This window comes from Capsicum annuum, unplaced genomic scaffold (assembly GCF_002878395.1).
Source record: "Capsicum annuum cultivar UCD-10X-F1 unplaced genomic scaffold, UCD10Xv1.1 ctg4664, whole genome shotgun sequence".
Taxonomy (NCBI): Eukaryota; Viridiplantae; Streptophyta; class Magnoliopsida; order Solanales; family Solanaceae; genus Capsicum; species Capsicum annuum.
In genome coordinates, this window is record NW_025854223.1 from 1 (window position 1) to 16830 (window position 16830).

General features: G+C 29.6%; 1 protein-coding gene across 1 annotated transcript; it reads right to left on the minus strand.

The window, feature by feature from the left end:
• Positions 1 to 2709: 2709 nt before the first annotated feature.
• On the minus strand, positions 2710 to 4456 carry LOC124892397 (protein cornichon homolog 4-like; the record flags this gene model as incomplete). Its single annotated transcript, XM_047403686.1, is given in 2 exon segments — positions 2710 to 2891; positions 3900 to 4456. Coding segments are annotated over 2 exon segments (254 nt in total), but the record flags the coding sequence as incomplete, so codon positions are not given.
• Between the last annotated feature and the right edge of the window lie 12374 nt (positions 4457 to 16830).

A 16830-nucleotide genomic window follows, 5' to 3' on the forward strand; every position in this document is an offset into this window, starting at 1 on the left:
ACCCGAAGGGATAGAGCTCGGAATGAGACTATCCGGGAGAAGGTTGGGGTGACTTCAGTGGAGTGTAAGATGCGGGAAGCACGATTGAGATGGTTCGGACACGTGAAGAGGAGGGGCATGGATGCCCCGGTCCGTAGGTGTGAGAGGCTAGCGTTGGATGGTTTTAGACGGGGTAGGGGTAGACCGAAGAAGTACTGGGGTGAGGTGATTAGGCGGGACATGGAACAGTTACAGCTTACCGAGGACATGACCCTAGATAGGAAGGTCTGGAAGACGCGAATTACGGCAGAGGATTAGGGCCAGTTCGGGTCGCTAATGTAGGGAAGTAATTGGTGGGGGTGTATTCCTGGCATGATTCCGTATTCAATGTTCTGTTCCGTGTTCCGTGTTCCATGTTTGTTACGAATCTGTGTGCTTTCCTCTGCTTTATATTCCTGCATTCCTGCTTTACTCTGTTTTATATTCCTTATGGCTGCAGTATCTATGTTATGTCATCTGCTTCTGTGCTGTACTATGTGTTTGTTTGATATCTCGTAACTTCAGCCGGGGGTCTTTCGGAAACAGCCTTTCTACTTCATCAGAGGTAGAGGTATGGACTGCGTACATCTTACCCCCCCAGACCCCACTAAGTGGGAATACACTGGGTTTGTTGTTGTTGTTGTTTTGTCGAGTCCCCGCACCCGTATCCGTATCCAGATCCATATCCCCGAATCTCAAAAATTCGATCATGAAGGATCCGACACTCGGATCCGCACCCGTGTCCGACACCCGCACCCGAGTCCGAGCAACTTAGGTATGGAGATAGGGGTGGAGCGATGGAGTTCTTTCAGCTAAGTCTTTCTATGAGAAGCTTTGGTGAGAAGAGGTTGCATTCCCACATAGATCGAAACAAGCATGCAGAGGTTACCACCACTTCATGCACACTGGAAGGGAAGCTAGAGTGGCAGGAAGTAGTATCTCTTTTTCCAGGGAAGAAACATGAGTCTTTCTGTACAGGAGGTAGAGATTTCAAAAATAAAAAAGATGAAGAGACTGAAAAGCAGACAGCGAAAGACAGATGTAAAATGGACGGTCAACAGGAAAACCTTTGGGAAAGAGAGGATAAATCTTCCTCTCTACAAAATAGTTTGTAGAAATTGGGGATGTAATTGTGATTGGGGATCTAATTTGGAAAGAGAGGATAAATTCTTTCCTATCTTCAATTGCCAATATTTCCAACTGACCCAAGCAGCTTGAAGATACTACACTCTAAAATAATCCATAAAATTTGCTCATATGAGCCAAGACGGACTGATTTTTAAGCACAAAATGAGTCTCAAATCAGATCACAAGCTTAATATGAAATTAGCTACAGCTACATATATTTAGTTCTAATTTACAAATAGCTGCATATATCAGGTGAGGTAAAAATTCCAGATCCCTCGTTCCAAAATTTAATAGCACAGCTCAAACTATCTATCAGCATGCCAATTATGAGCATTTATTCATTGCAAATCCACAATACTGCCAAAAAATATTTGCTTAAACTACCAACTAATTACCTAAATAGTCATGTTGGACGCCAGGTTTGCTCAAAACGTTCCAGTCTGCCTCATGGACATACCGACAGTCCAAGCAACTGGGCTTTCATAGACCTTGATCATAACATTTCATGAGGAACACTCAAGCTTTGGAAGTAAATTTCAAGGGTTCATTAAGATTCAATGTGGTAGGTAGGTTTAAGAATTAAGCAATGTGAAACTGGACCAAAAAGGACCACATGTACTAATATGAGCCTGCCGAAATCACACAGTTGCAATCCTGACAGAACTTGAAAAGCTTAGCCTTATTCCCCTCTAGGGGTATTTTAGTGACAGGTTCTATAGGAACTGGACAATCCTATTTGGTCAAATACCTTGAGACAAACTCCTATGTTCCTTTTATTACGGCATTCAAGAAAATTGTGAGACACACTAGATTTGCTGATAACCTTGAGACTAGGAAATAACTCAACATCACAGAAAATCCACAAAATACACCAGAAAGATCGTTGCTGAATTGTACGCACCAACTAATCTATAAAGCATAAATAACTAAAGAGGGCATAGCTTTATTATTTAGTTTAGCAACAAAAAAATGAAATATTCATATCGGTAGGTGGTTATGAGACTCAAGTTCAAGAATTCTGCTCTCTTTGATTCCACACTGAATTGTGTGATACAATATCTAAATCTTGCTGTTAGAGGGATGGCAGATTTATTTATTTATTTATTTTTGGTCTGCCACAATTCTAACGAATAAAAGACAAGTAGATTGCTCCACCAAAAAAAAATTCAAACGGGAAAAAAGGAGTTTCTTCTGGACAAAATTCAATTCCGCTCACAAAGTCTATAAACCAAGGGTGATACCAAGTTTCACTCTCACAAAGAAACATATCGCCAGACTTCTAACAGTTCATTGACAAATAAGAATCCTAAGAAAACCATGAACATTGAAAGAAAATGTATGGATGCTTAGTCTATGTAAAAGTGGCTTATAAAAGCATCAGTCTATGTAAAATTCCATCTCTACACATTTGTGGTCTCATCAACATGCTATAACAACTAATATATGCTTCCTAAGCAGTGTTTACACGAATGCAGTAATCCACAAATTAGCTAATATGAATCTGATCAAAACTTAATTTCATTTGCAAATCAGCCATGAAGAAAAAGATGAGAGGAAACTTACAATCTATAATTGTAGCACATGTAAGGAACACATAGAAGCGACATGAACCAATGCCCTGTTATCAGATACAGCAAGCACAGAACTCCTTGTGTGATGAACTCAGGTAAAACAACTCCATTAATACGAGATGCAGAGTCATATGGGTTGATATAATCAAACTCTAGATCTGATAAGCACATTAGCTGTAATGCATTTCAAATGTCAGACTTCATCATAGAAACAGAAAAAAAGAAAATTAAAAATGCAAGTTCTCTGCAGTTTTCTGCATGTTATACTCAATAGATGGTACAGTTTCGCCATGCCATACTCAATAGAAGCTACCTAACAACTAGCTGGTGCTGCTGAGCAGTTATAGATAACGGCTCTTATCCAAATTAATGTATACATATTTGTATGTGTATATATATAAACGCACGCACGTGTATGTAGGATATCTTTATAACAGAAATAAGAAGCTCATAAAACCCAAGATCTGATTTGGTATAATTTGAAGTATCTAATAGGCAACACATATTTGTATACCGAATAAGCCCTTACACGAAACTCCATCATGACAAATTATACTTTAACTAAATGATAGTTGAACAAGACCAGAATCTCATTCTCTGAACTCTACAAGAAAGTTATATGCAACTTAAATTTAGTACTATAATCCCTAGGATGACAGCTTACAGCTTATTTGAAGTCAATGTTCAACGAATCACCATCATAGAATCTTATATTTTTAGGTGCTTATTAGCGCTAAAACCAACACGAAATTTCAAAAACCTAAACGAATCTTAATCAACATTTGCCCAAAAAATATATCATCTTCAGTAGACTGTGAAATCCCATCAACTAACAAACAACACTAAATGCAATACGAATTTCCCATTTGCATTACCAAATTAATCAAACACTAAGGTAGGGATAAGGTCTGCGCACACGGGACACTCTATCCTCCCAGGACCCCGCCTATGGACTACATTGGATTTGTTCTTCTTGTTATTGAACTTAATTAAACCCCTAACTTTAAATCTAGTGCTCCCTCCGTTTAATTTTACTTGGCCCTATAAAAAAATATATGTTTCATTTTAGTTGTCCATTTTAGCAGCCAAATTTAGAGTTGTAAAGCATGTTAACAACTCTAATTAAAGTATTCTTAATACAAGATAGAAGAAAGTAATAGCAATAAGATTTAGGAGATATACCTGAAAAACAAGCATAACAAGGAGAACAACGAGAATAAAGAAGAAGAGAAGCCATGCCCAAACATCACCCATCTTTCTCTTCTTTTACTAATAACTGCAAACAATCAATTGGGATTGAAAAAGAGGATTAATAGGGTCAGCCAGGTGCGTGATGCGCCCCCAGTGCTTTCTTTAATAGTTGATTGGCAGCAAGCAAGCAACGAATCGTACGATAAAAGGAGATTCCAATTTTCAAGCCCCAGGGAACGACTAACGATCCACTTTTGAGCCGGAGCCGGAGCCAGAGCAGTTGAGTGGGTGGGTGGATGGGTGGATATGTCTCGCTCGTAACTTTGACCCGTGTGACCAAGGCTTTGGCTGCAGATGAAGAAAAAACCCTTCCGGGAAAAAGGAATCAAAAAATTACTAATTCATTACATATGAGTGCTTTTTTTATTTTCTTGAAAGAAATGTGGTTTTTTTTGTGAATTAAAAAGAAATTGGTTATAATAATTGATATTATGCGACAAATATTACATTAGAGTATCACTTAGGAACTAGGATACTCGATTTGTCTATCAAAACTAGTGAATTTTGAGAAAATTGTACACTACTTTTCTTTCGTCATAATTTACGTGGCTTAATTTGACCAGACAGTTTAAGAAATAAGGAGTATTTTAGTGTGAGGTATAACGAATAAATAGTTACAGGATAAAATGAAAAATTATTTTATTCCATGATTAGTGTGAGGTATAAGCTAGTATCGAAATTATTTATCCCACCATAACAGCATAATGATGGAATAAGTTATCTCATATACATGATAGAATAACTAATCTCGAAATTAATCATCAGGATAACTTTTTTTCAACCAAACAATCCCCAAGAGAATACTATGTTGTGTTTACTAATATACCCTTATTAAAGTCATTTTAGTGTTCTTTTCGGTTGACTTTTCTTGTTACATAGGACCAAATGAGGATCGATAGGAATAGTACCATTAAATAGTTGTGAAATAAGGAAACATGACATTTTTGTTAGGACGAATTAAAAAGAAAAATATGTCACATTAATTAAGACGAAAGAAGTACTATTTTATTTTTCATTAAATATGGGATGGTAAATAAAAGAAGAGGCGAAACACATCGTCAGATCTCTAAACTTTACACGAATTTTTATTTTGACACCTTCAAATAGACGTTCATTTTAAGCACCTTATGCAGGCTTAAAATGAAAAATATCTACTTGATGTGGCAAAGTAAAAGTTTGTGCCAAGTTTAGGAGGTTGGTGATGTGACAGTGTAGTAAAGTGCTATGCCGGTTTGCGCGGCCTTTTTATTTGCGTGAAATGGTGCAAGATTATGTAAAGGAAAATATGTTTTCCTTCACTTAATAGAGCTTGAGCATTCCCTTATATTAATCTCACACTTGGAAGATAGTTCATAAAGTCACGAGAATGGTTGAATAATTGGTTTAATTATATGGATCCTTCTCGTGTGAAAGCACAGAGAAAGATAAAGTGGAAGATGATGGAAATATCTATTATGTCAGGTTCATTCACAAAGGGTGTTAATTAGCTTGTTAGTCCTTAACCATGATGTTATTGTATAAATAAGTCATTATAGGGCTGTTCAAATTCGAACCGTGACCGTTAACCCAACCGTAAAATTAGTTTATTGATTAATTGGTAATAAGTTATCGAATTAATGGTTGGAGAATTGATAAAAAATTTATAATTAATAGCTTATTGGTGAGAGATGGATTACTCAATTTTCTTATCGAGTAAACCGTTAACCCATTAAGAATTATTATAATTATATCTTTACCCCTAGATATATAAGTATCTTTTGTCAATTCAACGTATAAAACTTCATTTATTATTCTATTCACTTCTTAGTTTAGAAAATAACATGTCTCTTCTTGTGACATTTAACCATAAAGTGCAGTCAGACTCCCTAAAATGTAAAGAAAATCTGAAATTAATTCTTAAACCAAAACATAAAATTATTCTTGACAACACAAAGGACCGCAATTAAAATGAACCAACCCAAATGTGTCCTTCCCAAAATTTGATATAAAACATAAAAATTTAAATAATATTAAAGTTTTAATTTGTTTTTTTGGTCAATCCAGTAGTTAAAAATATTTCTACATATATTTTAGGCCTAGAAGAAAATTCTTATTTGATTTTATGTTTTAACCTAACAAAACTCAAAAAGCCTAAAAGATTGATAAATAGATCAATCATAGTATACAAACAACTTAGTCGGTGAAGAAGCGGAGCAACTACCAATAATCACTTCATATTTCATTCTCTCTTAAATTTATCCATTACACCATCCAATAACCGTCCGTTAATTGCTAATCCGATACTGAACCAACCGTTATCTTATTGGGTGGCCAGCGGATTAATATATTTTAAAATCGATAATCAGTGAGCCGAATCGCTAAGTATAATTATCCAACCGATAAGCAGCCCTAGGCCATTATGTGTATAGAAAGATTAGGTTTTCCATAAGCCACAAAATAAAAAAAAAGTGACTAAAATAGGCCACCTATTTAAAAATTTACCAAAATAGGTTAAATGTAATAAATTATTACGTTTTTTATTTTTTTCTTAACGGTCAACACGGCTTGTAAAACGTAATAATTTATTACGTTTTATACAAAAAAATAAAAACAAAAAATAGTGTGTTATCACATCTTCTTTATGTCAAATCATGTAGTTTGTAATAATTTATTACGTTTTACAAACAGTGTTTGTAAAACGTAATAATTTATTACAAATGACAAACAGTGTTTGTAAGTTGTAATAAATTATTACAACTTACACCTAACCACATCACATCACCTTTACTTTTTCCACTTTTAAATTTAACCCACCCCACCCCTTGTAGAACCCTCTCACCCCACCCTAACCCACCCAACCGCTCCTGCCCCTACCCTTTTTTTTTATTTTTGTATTTAGACTTTATTCTTTTCCTTTTCAAGTTTAAGTTGTTAGTAAAAAATTAAGGTAGCTAGTGTCCATTTTTGAATCCATATTAAGCTCCACTACTAAACTTCATTTGAAGAATTTCCATCGGTCCCCCATTCCCCTTTACTTAGTTCTTTATTTTTTTTTGAGTTAAAAATATGAAATTAATTTTTTCGATTAATGCTTCATATTAGTTTCTGATTAGTGTTTTGATTAGGACTTTGAGGAAACTTACATGGACAAACACATTTTTTATTATAATTAATAAAGTAAGAAATCACAATTTAAGTTATGGATGTATAAAAATTGAACCGATGAAAATGTTATTGATTTATCTTTTTTGGGTTAACGATTTTTTAATGATTTTATAAAAAAATTATTGGGTTATTGATTCGATTTTAATTTTCTATTGGGTTATTGGGTAAATCGATAACCGATTAAGATTATACGAAATTATTATTTACGCCCTCCATATATATAAATATATAAGTAGGATTGGATGTTGGTCGCAATTAAGATTCAACCAATATTCAATCCTACTTATATATTTATATATATATGGAGAGTGTAAATAATAATTTTGTATAATCTTAATTGGTTATCGATTTACCCAGTAACCCAATAAAAAAATTAAAATAGAATAAAAAACCCAATAATTTTTTTATAAAATCATTAAAAAATCGTTAACCAATAAAGATAAATCAATAACATTTTTATCAATTCAATTTTAATACACCCGTAACTTAAATTACGACTTTTTACTTTATTAATTATAATAAAAAAACGTATTTATTCATGTAAGTTTTCTCAAAATCTTAATCAAAATACTATTCAGAAACTAATATGAAACATTAATTGAAAAAATTAATGTCATATTTTTAACACACAAAAGAGGGGTGAGAGGGTTCTACAAGGGGTGGGTGGGTTACATTTAAAAGTGGGGTGAGTTAAATTTAAAAGTGGAAAAAGTAAAAGTGATGTGATGCGGTTAGGTATAAGTTGTAATAAATTATTACAACTTACAAACACTATTTGTAGTTTGTAATAAATTATTACGTTTTACAAACACTATTTGTAAAACGTAATAAATTATTATAGACTGTATGATTTGACATAAAGAAGATGTGATAGCACATTATTATTTTTTTTTGTGTGAAACGTAATAAATTATTACATTTTACAAATCGTGTTGACCGTTAAGAAAAAAATAAAAAATGTAATAATTTATTACATTTAACCTATTTTGATAACTTTTTATTTTGGTTACTTTTTTTTTTTTAGCCTGTGGCTTATTTTGATTCCTTGCATCTCTAAAAGACAAAGGGAGTTTTTCCTTTTGTTAGGATTTTTGATGATCTTATGATGCGAGCCGTAATTGCTAGAAATTTGCTTTCCCCAATAAAGAAAACCGTAAGTCTCATAAATTAGTATTTATAAATTCAAATACCACAGTTTATTTCCCACATATTTGAAAGTCATTATTATGAGCTTGAACAAACTAATTGGGAACTAGAGTAATGAGATAGGGTGGCTGTCCAAGAAGATGGAAAACAAGAGGCCCAAGAATGCCATACTGGAATATATTTCTGTTTGCAACAATTATCTATGACATATGGATAGAGAAACAACCAAAGAATTAACTTGAAGTAGAACAGACACACAAAACAATCGTCAAACATATCATTCTATAATTGCATTTTTGTTTATCTTAACGATTCAGAGCTACAAAGAACTGAATTTTCCCATAATTGCATATATATATATATATATATATATAATACCAACAATAAAAAATATTTTTACTAGCAAAAAGGATGAATATTATGTAGTATGCCAAAAAGAACATGTAATAGACTGCAGATATGCAAAAGGCTATACATTATTAAATTAATTATGAGAAGATCATTTAAAAATAGAGAAGCTTTTAGAAAAATTAAAGAATCTTTAATTAGTAATTATTCAGAATATATAAGTCTAAATAAAACAAAAGAAAACCCACAAAGATTAGCCTACTTAATTACATTATTATCTAGTATTGAATCAAAATTAATAATCCATTTAAAATCTAGAAGAATGAAACATATACTACCTAATTATGATAAAATAAGATTTAGATATCCGTCAAGATATTATAAATATAATTTAAAATGAATAAAGTACAACAATACAAAGAATTAAAACAAATTATTTCTAAAAAACGTAAAGAATTAAAAATAAGAATAAAAAGACTACATTATAATATATTCGCCGGAGTTAGTAAAAACTCAATAGATACACAAAAAGATGAAATATCAAAATTAGAATCACAAATAGATAGTTTAGAATATATATATATCAACATGAACTATTCACAATAAAATGAACAAAGAAGAATTTATAATAGATGAAAAAATATATGAAAACCACGAAGGATTAAAAATAAAAATAAAATTTTCTAATCTAGGAAGAAGATATAAGAAAATAGGTGAACATTTATATCTAATGTTAGAAAAAGAAGAATTAAAATTAGAAGATAAATTAACAGCAATGGTAAGAATAGAAAAAAAAATGAAGAGATAGATAGGAAAAAGGAAATAGAAAAAATAAAACAACAAACTACGGAAGAAATACGAAAAATAGAAGAAACTAAAAATAGTAGGATTGTTGAATTAGAAAAAGAACTACAAATGCTAAAAGAGCTGTATGAACAAAGGCAAAAAGAAAAAGAAGAAAAAGATAGAGAACAAAAATTACTGAACGAGATAAATCAATTTAAGGAAAAATTAGAAATAAAAAACAAAGAATTAGAAATAAATAATATAGATGTTGAAGAGACAGAGACAGATAATTATGATTCAGAAGATAGTGAAACATATACAGAAATATTAACAAATACAAAAATTTTAGAAATCAATGAAAAACAAAAAGAAATTAATGAGGAAAACTTAGAAAGTACCCACACAGAAATAAATACTCTTGATAAAAAAGAAGATGAAAATATAATACCTAAAACAACAGAAATAAGAAAACCTATGTATTATAAGAATAAGTTTAAAAAATATAATGAATATGACAAATGGATACCAAAACAAATAATTAATAAAAATTATAACTTTTTAGACCTAGACTATGTAATAGATAAAGAAAAAACAATACAATTATGGATAGGAAATATGACAAAACAATTATTAGATAATAATATAAATATAACAGATGCACCAGAATATATAGAAAGAACACTAATAGGATCAGTAAAACTATGGTTTTCAAATTTAACTGAAAATAGCAAAAAAATATTAAGAACTAATAAACCTATAGAAGGAACATCATCAACAACAACTAAACTAACACCTATAGAACTATTAAAAAAATATGAAACAGCTATAAAAGATGAATTTGGTAGTACGACAACAATAGAAGAAGAACAAGATGAAGAAAAAGATACAAATAGGAATTTAATGTTAAAATTAGCAATATTTAATATGTGTTATATAGATGAATATACTTGCGCATTTAAAGAATATTATTATAAAGGAGCATATAGTATAGAAGAAAGTAAAGAGATAAGAAAATTATATTTTACTAAATTACCCGAGCTATTTAGTTCAAAAATAATAAAAAGTTGGGAAGAAGCAAAAATAGTAGATACGTTAGGAGCAAGAATAAAATTTTTACAACAATGGTATAGAAACTTATGTGAAAAATATAGAGAAGAATTAAAAATGGAAAAAACATTAATAAGAAATTTAGCATGTTGCAAAAATAAAATAGCACCCCAATTTGGATGTGAAGAAAGATATTATAAGAAAAGAAAAAGACATAAGAAATATAAGAAATATAAAAAATTAAAATATAAATATAAGAAACCAAGAAAAAGATATTATGTAAAAAATTATAAATATAAAAAACCATATAGAAAGAAGAAATCTATAAAAGAGTGTACTTGTTATAATTGTGGAAAGATAGACCATTTAGCTAGAGATTGTAAATTACCTAAAAATCCAAAAAATAAACAAATATCAGAAATAAAAATAGATAATACAGAATATATGCAGATAGATTATATAGATTATGAATTAGAAAGTGAGGATAGTATATATGAAATTTCAGAAACGAAACAGATAATGAAATAGATAGTAAAATAGACGAATCAAATGACTGAAGAAGATATAAAAATAATAACAAAGGAAGAATATTTAAATGATGAAGGAACGGAACAAAAAATAATATTTGACAGTAACATATTTGATGAAATAAATGGAAAAGAATTAGATTTAACTGTAGAAAAAATATTTAAAATACCAACAATAAAAAATATTTTTACTAGGAAAAAGGATGAATATTATGTAGTATGCCAAAAAGAACATGTAATAGACTGCAGATATGCAAAAGGCAAAGCTAGTATACCACTAGTAACAAAAAGAATAATTAATAAAGAGATAAATGATATAAAAAGTAAAGGAGATCCAATAAAACAATAAAATATGTACACCTTGGAGGTACAGAGATACTAATAAAAACATGTTTTAGAGAAGGAATAGATACACCAATAGAATTATATTTAGCAGATGATAGAATTATAAAACCTATAGAAAAAAACATAATAACTGCCGTAAAAGGAAATCTAATATACCAAAAATTTAAATTTATAATAAGTGCAAATTATTCAGTAGCAGTAACAGATAGAAATATAGATAAATCACTCGTATTATATTGGAAAATATCAGGAATAGAATTAACCCCAGGAAGTAAAATATTTACAGCAAGATGCAAAAATTTATATGTATTAACAACAAAACATAAAATAACAGGAAAAAATAAGATTAACAAAATACGAATGGAAAGCCCATTCGAACAAATTGTAAAAACAATAGATTATAATGATTATAGCTATAGAGACATAGATACAGAAGAAAATTTAGAAATAGTAAATGATAGAATAAGTACAACGAAAAGAATAGCTGATGAAAAACCAGAATCATCAAGCTCATCAAAAAGAACAAGTTATGAAACGAATTCAATAAGTAATTTAAACCAATATTACATAACAGGAAAAATAAATGAAAAAGAATATCTAATACTCTTGAATACAGGACAAGAAGAAAATTATATAGCAAAATATCTAGTAAAAAATGAAGAAATAAAGACTGATAATGATATGTGCCCAGATCTACCAAGAAGTTTAATAAATAGTAAAAATATAGCAGAAAAAATAATAATAATAGGAGTTAGAAAAATAAAAATAGAATTCGAAGTAAAGGAAGAAATGCAAAAAGCAGATATAATATTAGGAATAAAATGGTTAGAACAAGTAAAACCATATAATATAGAACATACACAACTAACCTTCACATATAACAAAGAAAAGTTATTCTTAAGAAGAGCCTTAACATGAAATGAAAATATATATATTAATGAAGATAGTAGTAGAAGGATATTACAGTAGATATTATACGCCTATGATAGATACAGGAGCAGAAGCTAATTTATGTAGATATAATTGCTTACCAGAAAGTAAATGGGATAAATTAAAAACACCAATAATAGTTAAAGGATTTAATAATGAAGGAAGCTTAATTACTTATAAAGCTAGGCATGTAAAAATACAAGTATGGGATAAGATATTAACAATAGAAGAAATTTATAATTATGAACTAACATCAAAAGATATACTTTTAGGAATGCCGTTCTTAGATAAATTATACCCACATATAATAACCAAAACAGACTGGTGGTTTACAACACCATGTAAACAAAAAGTAAGAGCAAAAAGAGTTAATAATAAAATAAGAAAGAAAACTGATTGGATAAAAGGAAGTGAAAAAATTACACAAAAGTTAGAAAATATAAAAAATACTGAAGATACAATAGAACTAGTAGTATTTTCGATAAATAAAACAGAAATAACTATATTTTCAATAAATAAAATAGAAATAATTAAGAAAAAATTAGAACAATTATATAGTGAAGATCCATTAAAAGGATGGAAAAAACATAAAACTACTATAAAAATTGAATTGATAGATAAAAATAGCATAATAACCCAAAAACCATTAACATATAATTTTGACGATTTAAAAGAATTTAAAATGCATATAGATGAATTATTAGAAAAACAATATATACAAAAAAGTAATAGTAAACATAATAGTCCAGCATTTATAGTAAATAAACATAGTGAACAAAAAAGAGGAAAAAGTAGGATGGTAATTGATTATAGAAATTTAAATGCAAAAACTATAACATATAATTATCCATACCAAATAAGATATTAAAAACAAGACAAATACAAGGATATAATTATTTTAGCAAATTCGATTGTAAATCAGGATTTTACCACCTAAAGCTAGAAAAAGAATCTAAAGAATTAACCGCATTTACGGTACCACAAGGATTTTATGAATGGAACGTATTACCATTTGGATATAAAAACGCACCAGGTAGATATCAACATTTTATAGATAGTTATTTTAAACAATTATCTAATTGTATAGTATACATAGATGATATATTATTATATACAAAAACCAAAGAAGAACATTTAAAATTATTAGAACAGTTTATAGATATAATAAAAAAATCGAGAATAAGTCTAAGCGAAAAGAAAGCTGAAATTATGAAAAATCAGATAGAATTTTTAGGAATACAAATAGATAAAAGTGGAGTAAAAATGCAACAACATATAGTACAAAAAATAATAAATTCGAAAGAAGAATTAGATACAAAGAAAAAATTACAATCATTTTTAGGATTAGTAAATCAAATAAGAGAATATATTCCAAAATTAGCAGAAACTTTAAAACCACTACAGAAAAAATTAAAAAAGGATGTAGAATATAACTATAATGAAGAAGATAAAAAACAAGTTCAAAAAATAAAATTACTTTGTAAAGAATTACCAAAATTACAATTTCCAGATGAAAATAGAAAATTTATATATATAGTAGAAGCAGATGGTAGTGAATACAGTTACGGAGGAGTACTTAAATATCGATATGAAGCAGAAAAAATAGAACACCATTGTAGATACTACTCAGGTACGTTCAACGAGACAGAAATAAAATGGGAAATAAATAGGAAAGAATTATGTTCATTATAAAAATGTTTGCTAGCATTTGAGCCATATATTGTATATAACAAATTTATTGTACGAACAGATAATACACAGGTACGCTGGTGGTTAACAAAGAAAATACAAAATTCAGTTACAACAAAAGAGATTCGAAGACTAGTTTTGAATATATTAAATTTCATATTTGCAATTGAAGTAATCAGTACTAACAAAAATGTTATTGCAGATTACATATCAAGACAAAGCTACACAGACTGAAATAATAGAAGAAGACACTCTAGAAAAAATACTTACCACCCTAACTATGCTTTCAATGAAAGTGGACAGTATGGGTAATGAGATAGAAAAGCTAAAGACTAATGAAGATAAACTGAAGTCTATAGCTACAAATCAGCTAACTCAGCAGTGTGCAGAGCTATGTCGATCGGAAGACATTAAAGTTCCAGAGCTAGAAGGAGACGTTGGGACACTCCATAAAACCCATAACATTTATCAATCTACTTCTGCAGGTACAAGCAAAGGAGTTAATCGACCAAGATACCGGAATATGAATATGAATAAAATATTTGAAAAACCATTCACACCAAAAACACAAAAAGACCACTTGTTCATACCCCCACAAGTTACTACATACCGAGATAGCCTAAACCAAGATAAAAAAGTTTACAACTACACCGCCCAGAAATACATAGAAAATATATACAGAGTACAAACTTTTCTAAATCATAACCCCAGAGCTACAAACATCAAAGAACCAAACACCAACTATATAACCCAAAAATTACAAGGATATAACAAACTAATAGCACTACCCAAAACTAACTCAAGCCTAGTAAAAACTTGTTTTGACTATGGACTGTTAAACACCATATACACCCAAGACGAAGAAGAATTAACAACTATGGAAGAATTACACAAGATATTCACTACCTACAAAAGGATAACGAAAGGAAATCTATTTTACATAAAGTGTTATACTTCACCGGCAGAGATACTATATGACGAAATAAAACCAGTTATACAAGTTGTAAAGATAGGACTAACTAGAGATATGATCATACCAGAAGATATTACACAACAACCGGAGATACCCAGAATTGAGATACCCGACTTCTACGCAAATAAACGACTTATCGGACTAGCTACGATTATCCAAGAACTAGCAAATAATTATACTAATGGAAATCCAACATGGAGCTATTATTCGAGAGATCATCAAATGATTTACTCTAATTCAAAAGAGCTACGACAAGCAGATATGGAAGATGTCAGACAATGGATAATGACATTACTTAATCCAGAAAAACAATCTACCGCAAGAGCAATTAAAAAAAGATTTATTTCAGACGGACTACTGACAAGGTATTGTAAAATAATTGGACATAAATATCGAGATCACCAATGTTCAAGGTGCAATGGAGAAGATAACATAATTCCAGAAGTACATCTAGAATAGAAGAAGATAAAATGCTAGTTGAAAAAATAAGATAAGAAGCAATAATGGAGATATAACAGATATGACAACATCAACGGAGACAAGATATTAAATTATTTATGATCATTATATAGATTTTGTCTTTACGTAAAAGAATTGTAATTATTGTTCCTATATGTAGACTTTTCAACTTACTAGACTTAGAATTTTCAAAAGGCTATAGGTCTAGGTAGTAGCCTTTTTGACTTTTTATAAGTTTTTTTTTGCATTGTAAAAAAACGTGTGAAGATTGTAAAGATGATTTCATTCTATAAATAAAGAAAGCCGAAGGCATTGCAAAGCAAGCCTTCATGAAGCAAATACTCTCTCCATTCCACAATATTTACTCAGTTAATTAAATAGACATATTTCAATGGAAAAAGCTATGGAGGAACAAACTTCAGAAATATCAAAACTATCCGAACAAATATATTTATTTTGATTATGAATAGCTAAATTCATAATTCCCAACAATCATGATATGATAAAATAAATTCATATTAGTTACTTTATAGTAGAATTATTCGAAGAATAATATGTTAAGAAGTTTATTAACAAAGTGGAAATGGAGAAAAATCCCTAAGAACTATGCCATCCTAAAGGTGAAACTAATGAGGCAAGAAGCCGTGGCGGGGAGTAACCAGAGTAGAGGCGCTGTTTAAGGGAAAAAGTATCCGGATTACCATGTTAATAGTGACCGAAGAACATATTATTTAAGAATAATCTAGTATATAGTAATCTAAGGTGACCATATTTTGTTATGTACATGGTTGAAGGGAATATTTTAAAAAAAGCAAATTTATGAAAATGAATAATTATTTATCTGATGTGATGGTAGATAAATTTAAAATACTTATTTTGTATGCACTTAAAGATATAAAAGTAGCAGATATAAGAAAAATCATATTAGAAAAAACATTTGGTAAATATTACATGACTAGAGTAAATTATATACCATACCTACCTAATTACTCTTACAAATACTTACCATGATAAATTACATAGAATTTTTAGAAAAAGATGTAAGAAACATACAGTTACTAGAAAAACAGATAAAAATAAATATAGACAAATACATGGAAAATAAAGATATAAAATACATAGAATTTCTTAATAAAAATATGCAAGAACTACTAAGGCTAAAACAAACAACTACAAAATATTATAATAAAACCAATTTTAAAAGATAGATCATCTAGATTATCTTAAAGTTTTAATCTTATATATACTTAAAGATATAAAAATAATAGATATTAAGAAAATAATATTAGAAAAAGTAATAGACTATGAAATTGAAACCATAAATTGGCTAGAACAGTTATACGAAGAAATTTATCCAGAAAGATATTATTCAGATTAAGAGATGTTAGAATATATTGGACAAACTAGAGAAAACCAAGATAATCTAAATAATGAAATAAATTATAGAAACCAAATTAGAAAAATAATG